The following is a 12,166-nucleotide window of genomic DNA, read 5'->3' as shown; positions in this document are numbered from 1 at the left end:
CGTGACGTCACGCGACGCCCGATAACACTTTTGTTGTCGTCGGGGGGGGGGGGGGCTATCGTCGTGCGTACGCCACGATTACGCGTGACGCACAGATCAGTCCGAGACACCAAGTGCGTCTCACGCGAAACAGACTTGCTGCGCGCGACAACGACGACGACGTTCTTCCATCGAAATTTCCTGTCGAATTTTCGGAAATAATCTGTCAAAGTGTTGTGTGAATTGTGAACAATTAACATTTTTCTTTTCTTTCTGGTTGCATCGTACCAAGGAATGTGGAAAGTGTCACGTTCGGTGTGTGTAGCCCGTTCGACGACACGGTTTTGCATAGCTTGAAAGTGAGTTCCTATTCGATGGTGTACACAATGTTATTCGAGGAGGCGCGATTTGCTTTCCCTTTTGACGTTTCTTCTCGTAGAGAAGCCAGTTGTACCTGTCGTTTCTACGTAGGATTGGAAACGCGTTTAGATTGTAACACGTGTAATTTTGTGGTTTTGTCGCTAGTTGTACCGGTATTGTTAGATCGTCCTTGCACGGATGGACGAAATAATCCTTTCGTATAATTGTAACTTCTGGTATTGTTTTACGTGAATAAAAATCTGTAACAGCAAAAACAATAACATTATGGAATCAGAGCGAGTTGTTCTTGTTCTAATTTTACGTACGTTTATCAGTATTTTAATGAAAAGAACGCACGCCGCCATGTACTGGATATCTATGCGCGTGAAAAAAGACTCGAATGAAAAACATCGATTGATAAAACAGAGAACGATCAAAGTTTAATAATTTATCGACTAATTTACGCCTATATCTGTAGAATTTCACCGCGGGAAAACGTTTGAAAATTTTTCGCTTTTATGTACGTGACTACGAAATCAGCTGCGAAATAAAATAAACGGGCGATAATCAAATTGGATAAGTGTAAACGAGCCGAAACCGGAGAGATAAGTATCGCGAATTAACGACAGAAAAGAGCAGACCGGTGAATACACATACACACACCCAGTTCCCCATTCGTATTTATTTATAAGCGTGTAAAAGTGCTCGCTTGCCGATTTCTTTTTATCCGCGCATTCCTCTCAAGGCCCCTCCAGGGAATGGACGGACGGCAACGGTCTGACCTGGTCGTCCCCATACACACCGACCGCTTTCTACTTTGAACGGTTCAATATGGTGACTCTTCGAAGCCTTTTCCTTAGCCTCGCGCCTTCGCTACCAACACATATCGATAGCCATGATAAACACGATACATTGGACATGTACGTTTCGCGAATCCTCTGGGTTTTATGATACCGAGAACAAAGAAGGTTATAGATTTCGTTATACAAAGAACGAAATTGAAACTTTGAAACGGGTTCCACTTTTATCCATCAATCCCCCCCCCCTTTTTTTCCCTTGATTATCAAAAGCTACAAGAATGAAAACGCGCGACAATTTGAAAGTTGTGTGTACCGTGTTCGAGGTATAACAGTGGTTCTCAAAGAGTCAAGTATTTCTGTATTTTATAAGCGACACGTTTAAATGGATCTAATTCCGGCCGAGGTCAAAGCTTCGTTTAATTGCCAGACACTGCTCCTCTACGGTAGGTTATATGATGTAAGATTGGATGTAACGGCATCAAAGTGACGTTATAGTTTTCAGAAAGATTCTCGCGTGTAAATTGGGCGGCACCGAGTGAAATTAAAAGGCGCCAAATTATATCGTATTTTTATTTTTTTTTAAAGCACGCCGTAGAATTTATCTCCGTCGAAATCGGTTGGGATAAATCTCAACTGCGCAACTCGAAATTTCAATAATGTGTAATGTGATAAGATTAGGGAATCAGTGACGTTGAACCAATGCTAGCATAATTTGAATAAGTATCTAATGTTTCGTTTTTTTTTTTATACTTCGTGTATATGTCAACCGTACCAACAGTTAGGTTGTTTCGAATAACTGTATCGTATAAAAATGACGAGAGTGAAGAGAGGGAGGAAGAGAGAGAAGGTACGGATACGTGAGGAGAGGGCAGGGAAGCCGTGTAGATGTGTAAATATATATCGCATGCAAGGCACCAACGTAAAGGGGTGGGGAGAGGACGTCGCGCACGAGTCAGCGACTCCAAAGCAGACTTTACAGGTTAGGTAACGTGTATCCATGGCGGTTTTTTCTCCTCGCGGAGAAAGTTAGCTTAGACACACTTGGAGCATAAAATCGTCTCTCGGTGCACCATGGTTCCTCTCTATTTTCCGTGACAGTAAATTGAAGTAACCTTCCAACGAAAATCCATTAAATTCTCGTCGATAAGCTGCCCTTTCATCAGTCTGCCAAGTAGCTGGCAATTGAATTGTAATTCGACGACGAAACTGTCTCTTTTTATGCGTTAACCGCACAGTTGTAAAAGCAGACGTATTCGCGGTGACACGGATTAATTTGGTTATCAATTGTCAAGCACAGAATGGTTGTGTCGATTAAAGCTCAATACCGATACGAACAAAAGAATTTTAGCAACAAGTGTCATACATTCAAGCTTTCGGAATGTCTATTCTTTTGACGTGTGATTAATCTTACGCGGCGGCCATCTTGTTACTGAAAATCGAACGTGTCGGAGCTGCCATCTGTCGGCCAATCGAACTATTCGATCTCCGAATTATTTCTGTCCGCGGACGTGACTCAACTGGTCATTCGTGGAAATAGTTTCCGAGAAAGATTCATCTCTTCCCGCTAGATGTTAATTATTAGGCACGAAAATGCGAATGTATGATTCATTTCGCGAGAAGAATATGAACGGTTTTCCCAAGAAAAGTTTAAACCATGTGTCTAAAGCCGCACGAAAAATAGATCTTTTCACACCAACGTTTAACCTGTAACGACAGTGTCAGTTTACATACCTTTTATACCTCTTCCTACGGGTCTAAGTAATGTTTCAGTGAACTACATAATTCTATATGCAATTTCTGTAACCAGCCGTGTAAAACATACTCTGCGGAACCGTTATTCGGAATGTAATGCGATTACTAATGGAATCGAGTAAACGTAAAGTAACAGAAGAGACAGAACAATTTTATGATTGTTCTGCATTAAAACCGAGGTGGAACCTTTTAACAACACCGGAAATAGGTCTCATCCACTTTCGAGAGGGGGACAAACGGGATCATTTTGAAAAATAGTTTTCACCACTTGGAACAGTTCGTATTTACAGATATGTTTTATTCAACTATCATTTTCTATTCGACAATTATTATTATTCTTCTGTTTCTGGTGACAATGTCACTGTCATTCTAGGAACGTTATTTGTACTTTCCGTGAATCAAGTATACATACCTGTTTCAGAATTCTCTCTGGGCGGAAACACTAGGGAAGCTCGTGGCGTACGGGAATCCCGTTGCTCCCATGCGTACAAAAAGCAAACTCTATAAATAGTACATTACGCAGTCTGTTAATCGCTCATGCATGTTCGGTGCGCCTGTAGGAACATTGACATCTTATCACAATTCGACGGAAAAGATTAGTTTGTGATCTCGATGATTCGGTATATTAACATATTCGACTGTCCTTACCGATATTTATCTACAATAAACCAAAACGTATATTTACATTCACTAGCAAACTGGGCTTCCACTAGGGAAAAAAGTGGCGTAGGAGAAGGGCCTCCAACTATGCTCCTATCTGTTGGTATTAGGAATTACTGAAATTTATGCCAAATTAACATTCGATTTAACCTTTATTTCAGTACTTGAAGAAAATTTACCACGTGGTAGGAGGCTTTCCTCTTACGTCACTTTTTTCCCTAGCGGAAGCCGAGTTTGTTTACGAGGTTACATACTTGAATATATTTTCTAAGACGAACCGTACCATCGGTTGGTTGAGCCAGATTATTGGACCGGCGGTGCAGTACAGTTGGTCCTAATTTTACAAAATTATAGACGGTTAGGAATGTTATGCACAGCGAGAAATCAACGGAAGTTCGTATTTGGGTCGGTCGCCGCGACAACAGCGGAAAAGAATACAAGAAATCTGGCCTATTATCGGCGGCGCAGTAACGCATCATGTAAACACACACGTAAATACGCATTCGCGTACCGCTAACCTGCCCTCGTATAGTCGAGCGCGTGACTGTCCCCTCGGTGATACCGTTACAAGAAACGTTTTTCTTGTTTCCTTCGTGAAATGTTTACGATAAAGAGTAAACGATCAGTTAACAGTATCGAAATTTCAAACCGTATATTTCGTGTTCACGCAAAGACACGCAAACAAGGAAGAGAAAAAGAAAACATTTTTCGTCCGTTTTTGTTTCAGACGCTAAAATGAGATTAGAAGAGGATCTAGTGATACGTAGGAGCCGACCAACGATGATTTCCGCCAAGTATCGCGCGAGAGAGGAACGCCGCCGTTTACTGAAGATTTCGGCTGGGAAACTAAGGAGGATCGAGGATCCGGAGGCCAGCCTCTGCAGATCGGTCCTCATAAACAATGCCGTGAGGCGGCTGCAACGGGAGAACCGGGACGAAAAGACGAGGAATTACGGTCTTCCGGTGGTCACGTATCTGAACGACTCCACCAAAGAGAACAACGTATCCAGCAACCTTATCGTCGGTGTAACGGACGACGAGACGTCCTCGAGGAAAAGGTACGGAATCAGGCGTGTCCTCTTCGATTACCTAAAATTTCGAAAGGGACTTCGAGCGATTTCATCGTTATACGAAAAAAAAAGAAGAAAAAATAGAATCACAGTCTAGCCTCGTTACTTGTTCATCAACATACCCTGGAGGTGAATAAATATCCACGTGTTGCAAAGAATCGTTTAAATCACCATACTGTACAAATCTACAGCTGTAATGGAAGAATAGCACGAGATTTTAATCGCTAGAGCGCTTCGTTTTACATAATATAGATTACGCAAGATAGCAATGGGGAATGGATCGTGCGCGGTGTCATTACGTAATATCTTTAAGGGAGGGGCGGGGGGGTTGTCGACACGCGTGTAATATGTACAATTTCTCGTTGTAACTTTCGATCCGTGTATCCCTCCGAATACTACCCCCCACCACCCCGATCGTGTCACAGTCGTCGTCGTCGTGTGTGTTATATTCCGTGATTCATTTTTCCGTAGATTGAGCGACGACACGAGGAACGATGTGCTCAGTCCGAAACGGCAGAGGCACGATGACCTCGACCTCCAGGACGACGTGTTCAGCGAGTTTTATATCCTGCCGCCGACGCCACGGCTACTGTCTCACATCGACGAGGTCCAAGAACCGGACACCACGCATCACCACCATCTGGTGTACCCGGAGGATCGTTTGGGCTCGGTAGACGTTCGATCGGCGACGACAATGATTAGCACAAGCACCGCCAACACCACCACCAGCAACACCAGCAACAGCACCACGACCACGAGTAGTAGTTGCTGCAACCCGGTCATGTTTCCTAGCGAGTTGGACGATTCGGGCGCCCAATTGACGCATGTCGCGAGATCCAACGACGTTAACATGATGGAGACGTCGGATGTGGTCGATCCAGACAGAATCTGCGACTTCGCCAGGTTCGCGGACTCTGCGAAGAGCCTGGAGGAACGTCTGGTCGAGCTCCAGTCGTTGGACGAGCATTTCGATCTGGCGAAATTCGAGCGTAACAACAATCAGAGCTGCGGCCGCGCGTTCCACGATATACAGACGTTCCACAGTCTGGTACCTGGCCTGGAGACTTAGAAGGGAGCCTCGTGCCTCGAGCACCCACCATCTGTCGTCGTGTCCGGCTCCGGGGAGGGTCGCGACCATCGCCTCGACAACGACGACGCAGGGTAGACGGTTTCGTGGCACACACGAGGAACCACACGGCGAGAGGATGAACCTAAAACTCGGAAGGCGGAGAGACTGGACACAGTTGGCTGTGCTCTGTGTGCTCCCCGACCATATGTACCCGTTTGTTCGGAGGACTCCTACTGACATCAGGACGTAACGGAGGATGTTTGGTACCGCGAAGAATTCGCGAGGGAAGGCTTCTTGGGGACAGCTGCATCCCTCGGGGTAGATCTTGTCTGGGAATGCAGCTGGGGAAAGGGATTCGATAGTTCTGTTTTCCGTCGGGACTCTGAAAGGGAGGCTGAAGCTAATGGGTCGGTTGACTACAAGATTGAATCTGGGAACAAAACAACTTTTATTCGGAATGCTTGTGGGCGTCTGTTTTGTAATGAATTTCTCTTGTCACGTGTTACTCGTACTTTGGATGATGTTTACTTTCCCGGAATTGCCAAGCTCGTTAAAGGTGGGGTTGGGCAGCCCGTGAACCTTAGGTTACATGTACCGAGAGCATGCTGTGGGATGCCTTTTGAATAGCCCGATGATGAGCGTTCCTTCATCGCAGTCGCCGGATTCGTTGGATGTGTTTCAGTTAGAGTTGAATCGGATATTTCGTGGCGGTGTAGTACGTATAAATGGGTATCTCTAAAGGGTTGTATACCGAAGGTTGTACGTACGAACGGATCGGTACCAGAATGTCCTGAATTACGCATAGGTATATACATATATGTATATAATTCGAGTACGTTTATAAGAATACGTGACTATAACGTGTTATAGATGAATTTTTAGTGGAATTTCTCACGGACAAGCTGAGAAGAAAGAATAAACACCGAACGGGAAAATGCACTCGCGCCTCTGTAAAAAAATAAAAAAAATAATGCCTTTAGGACTAGCGTTGTGAGTCGATGTAAATGTGGTGTGCGATGAAATCGAACGGATTCACTGTACCCCGCGATAATGCCACGGTGGGCCTTAATTGTAGTGCACGTTCCTCAGTTTTACGTTTAACGGCATTTTGTTTACGCATTGTTTTTTCGTTTCGACAATAACGAGGGTGAGCCCGGATTTCTTTGGGCTCCTTTTAAAAATGCTATCCTCGTGGATCGTTTTAAAATTCACGAGGACCCACATTGATTTTAACAGACGTAAAATTCTACACTGAAGAATGTTCCTCCCGTGAATCTATGTTATATCCATTGCGTTGGGTGGAGTAATCAAACGAATAATACGAGGATAATTCTTCAGTGAACACACGAGGACCCCGTTAATTTTAATCAGATTTTATTCGAGTAATTGTTTCTGGCCGATCACGACTAATCCATTGAACGGATTCGCGATGGGATCGACGAACGGTGTATATAGCGACGAACAGTCGTGTTAGCGGTCCAGGTACATAATTCTGTTCGTTTCTGAAGGTATATATGTTCATACAGATACGTGGAATGACTTACGGTTTCGTAATCGCGACTCCAAAAAATTTTTTTTTTCTTTTTTTTTTTTTTTTTTTTTTTGTAAAATTTTGTTACGATGAAATACACGCGCGACTGTGTATATTGATTTGTATACATTGGTCTTGTATATATATATAATAATAATGTATTGTTTAAAAGATACATATAGATAAGCACGATCGAGATAAAATGGTGTATCTTAAGTGTGGGTTCTGCAGACACTGTGCGGTGCAATACTTTGTCCTTCCGTTTTTACCCGGTGTATGGGAGAGAATCGGCGAATCAATCCCCAAGCATCGATCACGTTTCATTGTATAGTTCCGAAACGGGTGTTTGGTATTTATTCGCGGATCACATCGGGGTGTGACTTCGTGTTAATCCATTTCTATGGGAGTATCCTCGGCACAAAGGAGCTACAGAATAGACGCGTAACATCTTCTATGAAAGTTTATCGTGTCATACGTTAAGAGGTACCGATCTTTGAAAGAAATTTTTAAGACCTTATGCTCTTTCTTTACGATTACAAAGGAATGGCGTTATGAACTGTATTTAACAAGGCCCCTTTTGGTGAATTTGATCGCAAACCATACACGAAATATTAACATTATTTAGTTTGAATTATTCCTAGAACCAGTGTAGTGTTGTAATCATTTTCTGAGCTTGATAAGAGTATAAGAGGGTCGGTAGAACCTCCTGATCGCGTGACACAGAAATACATTGGATGTTAAGCCTATACTTAGCTCTCACCCGTGCAGGTCCCTTCTCCTAACTTATCTCCTCTCTCCCGTTCTGTTCACAAAAGTGCTAAAAAGGAATTGGATATTTGACGACGTATTGTCTTTCACGGCCACTTTTCCCACCCCCATTTTTTCATTTTCGATTGCTCATGTCACGACCATAATTTTTGTTCGAATTCGAACCCTTTCGGCGCCGAGAAACGAGACATTCAACGTGGATGCCCTCTGTGCGTGTATTGCGCAACTAACTCGAAAGGGTTGACGTAAATCTATGGCATTACGTAATCATCGGTGAAATCGAAACATCGCTGCTGGTCACAAAATTAATAGTAAATACAAAAAAAATGCAACAGTGAAAACGCGTGTATTTGTGATCGCAGCGTGGAAATAATGAAAAGAAATCCAATCTTCCTTTTAATTGTTCGAACCACATTTCGAGGATATATTCTCGGTCTCGCGCCTCGATATACAGTTTTTTTTAAAGGCAAATGCCGATAAAATCGACTCGATTTCATGGTTCGACGCGGCCGTCGTGCGTACACACTGTAAATAGCTGCCTTAGCACCCGTAAATCGTAATCAGCTATGTATAAAGTTTCGTACATTGTTTAGATTTTTAGTACTAGTTATCCGAGATCAGTTACCAATTATACGAACAAATTGCGAATAAACTTCAAAAATATAAACACCGTGTTGATCCCGGTCTCTCTTCCCGCCCGTTTCGTCAACAAAGTTAAGACCGTACATATATTTCCGTGATGTTGCGGCAGAAGGAATACAACTCGGACAATGGAACACGTAAATTTCTTGGAATATTTCAAAGAGAACCTTGTATACGTATAGCTTTTTTTTTAATACTTTTTTATTGAGTGTTGCGAATATATATACAAAGGATGGCGAACTAATAACTATTACATAAGAACCAAATAAACAAAGGTTATCATAATAGTATTAACGTGTGTTAATATTTATTTAAATAACGTAATCGTAATGACGTGTGCCGAATTTTCGAAAATAAGAGGACATATTACTCGCGTACACCGGACGCGTATCCTTGTCCCCGTTCGTGTTTATTCGTGTTACAATTTTTCTTTCGATAATAATGGTCTCTCACACCGTATTCAACGTCGCGCTTCGTAACACTCGATCATCGACAAAAGAAAAAAAAAAGAAAAGAAACATTCGATATCGACGTCGTGTCGATATCGTGTCAAAGAATATTGCCTATCGGATGGCTGAGTTCGGAGACGCAACAAATCCACCAAATGTTCTCACTTCTGTCTTTCTTTCTTGCAAGGGAAAATAACGAATTATCACTCAAACGAATCGTAATCGCGTGTTTTCATGGACCGCGAATCGAGACCATTCACAGAGTAGCTCTTATCACGGGCGCGCGCACAACGATCATATATTATCGAGTGTGTTAAAAAGGTGAAAAATTCTCTAACCCCATTTACAGCTCTTCTTTTTATTTTCTATTCGGAGTCAGTGATATGTTTGTGCGTTTAAAGAATCTGCGCGACTGTCGGAAAATCGATCGTGATTATCGAAGTAGAACGATGACCGAATATATTGTATGTTTCGTCTTCGTGGGGGATACAAAATCGTGTAAAAAACGTGCGAACCATGCTCTTCGATAGGACGTTCCGATGTGAACCACCACCTAGATATACAGTCGAATTCGAGATCATGAAAACAGTCGAATCGATTATCCGATTCGAGAAGGTTAACGAATAAATTTCTCGAGCGATATTGGTGGACTGCCCGAGAGAGAGCACATCCTTGAAGTGAGAATAAGAAGTTAAAAAGATCGATCAGAGTTCACGGCAGACTTCACGCGTATATCGATCGATTCGGCGAGTACGATAGATTTTCGGAGAAGTCGGTCGAGAAACAGCAGAGTTATATTGTTTGGTGAAATTGACGCGTACATTTATACAACGCGTACATAAAAAAAGAAAAACCATCGTCGTTTCACAGTGTTTCCGTCTGGACACGACGATCGAAACCCTGACGCGCGCATTAACCGCGTTTCACTCTTAACAGTTTTATTGCTTCTTTGTTTTTCCGTTCACATTGCTAACAGCGACATCTTTACTCTCGTTCCGCGCGTAATAAAATATCATTTTCTAAAAACCAGCATTCTCGATCTGCTTAACCATCGTTTGCGACATTTAAAAAATATGTTTGTTTATTTTTTCTTTCTCCTGTCGCAGGGAACGTCGAATGACTTTTCTCCTGAATTCAGACGCGAATTGTCTAGGCGAGGACAGACACGACGATCCACCGAGATACGTCAGAAATAATACGGTTACGGTGAGAAATGAATGACACGAGAATCCTAACGGAAGTCGAGGTTAACCTGACCCCATTATTCCCATGGACAATATACATGTTTTGTGGATTATGGTGAAGACACCGTTTGATTGAGAGAAAGAACGAACAATAAATTATTAGCTACGGGATTTTAAAGTCCCATTTCTTTAAACTCCTAAAGTGTGAATATCGATCGTATTTCTTGTATGTCCCGGCATACGTAGTTATGTCTACTGGCAGTAGAAATACCACTGTACGTTGTCAGACACGTTACACACGAAACGTTAACGGTTCTCCTCGACCGTTCAAGATCGTCTGGATCTACTACTACTAGTGTGTTGGTCGAACGACGATAGGTCTACCCCGTTTCCCGCGAAATTTAATTTTTTCTTTTCACCGCGCGACATCATTCCCCCGGCAAGCGTTTAAGAAACAACGAAATTTGTACGTTCTTTCAGACAAGAATCATTCGACGATTCCTAGCCCCATTTGACTACAATAATTATGTTCTTCGTTTTAATCACAAAAATAGAATTCTTTAATTTTAAATTCAGTTCATTCACACTAGTTTTCACATACACACAGTGTCTCTCTCTCTCTCTCTCTCTCTCTCTCTCTTTCTTTCTCTCCCTAGAGCGCGTGTTCTCTTCCTCTTACACGCTTCTTCGCATTCTTTTGTGTACATACAATGATCCCGTACACATACACACACTCTCAGTGATCATCATTCGCCGAGAAGTATGCAGCGTCGACGAAAAAAACAAAAAAAAAAAAAAAATGGTGTTTTCGCATTATGCATTTTCGTACGTACCGTTATCGACTTTCGTCGAGTACGTTTAATTTCCTTCTTTTTTGTTTTCATCGACGAGAAATGGTATTTTTAAAACGCGCATCACCGACTGTCGGTGTCAGGACGATTAAATCGCGAGGTAAAAAAACCCATTGGAAAATTCCCCCGTTTCCGAAATGAACACCGTATCTGACGAACACCAGGTATTTCAGCAGAAAAAAAAATTGTATATTTTAACGCAAAAACTGTAATCGATACACAGATTCTTACAATAATCGTATATAAACACAATTAAAAGATACGAGACTTGATGGGAAAAATTCATGCCCGTTCGAATGAAGGAACGAGGATGTTGCATCTCTCAGAGACGTCGCTCTCCCCGCGAATTTCGCACGTAACAAAAGAGGGGCTGCAACAATTACTCTACAACAACGATTTATAATAAAAACAAACTATCCGAGTTTTTTGTTTCCGTGTGTGTGTGTGTGTCTGTGTCTGTGCACGTGTGTTCCCTCGTTTCGACGAAAAAGGAGCAAGGAGAACGGAAAGGGACGAGACTTCGTGCGGAAATCCTAATAAATAAGAAGAGTAACTATATCCCCGTGGACGAGGAATTCGAACGAAATCGTTTGCGCCTCTGTTATACACACACGTTCACCTCGAGTCAGCCCCTCGCGCCACCCCTCCGGGTCGTAAATTCGATCGCTCTCGACGACAAAATTCCGCGGAGGAAAAACAAAAAAAAAAAAAAAAAAAGAAACCGTCAACAACGTCGCGGTGAAAAGAGCCAAACAGCAAAAAAAAAAAAACAAGTCAAGAAGTTCCGAAATAGAAAAATGCGATTCGACACGCACTGCACACCGCTCAGTAAAATATAGCATCGCGCAGAGATTTTTTAGACGTGGTCATCGGTCGTCGATAACAATAATTACACTGATCCTCGATAACCTAATTCGATCGGTGTGTGTTCTCTCGCATAGTTTCGATATACATATATTTATAATTTTATTTTTATATATATATATAGATATATCAAAAATATCCTTAATAAAATAGAGCATTTTAATATGTATAATGTACCGTCATGTAC

The 12,166-nt window shown here is 42.3% G+C and overlaps 1 protein-coding gene across 1 annotated transcript; it reads left to right on the top strand.

Annotated features, from left to right (window-relative positions):
* The first annotated feature begins 296 nt into the window (after window positions 1-296).
* On the top strand, window positions 297-5,690 carry LOC107192523. Its single transcript, XM_015581803.1, has 3 exons — window positions 297-338; window positions 4,279-4,609; window positions 5,093-5,690. The coding sequence occupies exons 2-3, from the start codon at window positions 4,287-4,289 to the stop codon at window positions 5,688-5,690; spliced, it is 921 nt and encodes a 306-aa protein (XP_015437289.1). The 5' UTR covers window positions 297-338; window positions 4,279-4,286.
* Window positions 5,691-12,166: the final 6,476 nt, after the last annotated feature.

Source organism: Dufourea novaeangliae, unplaced genomic scaffold (genome assembly GCF_001272555.1).
Source record: "Dufourea novaeangliae isolate 0120121106 unplaced genomic scaffold, ASM127255v1 scaffold355, whole genome shotgun sequence".
Lineage (NCBI taxonomy): Eukaryota > Metazoa > Arthropoda > Insecta > Hymenoptera > Halictidae > Dufourea > Dufourea novaeangliae.
The sequence above is the reverse complement of the archived record's forward strand: the minus strand, read 5'-3'. Positions and strand labels throughout refer to the sequence as shown.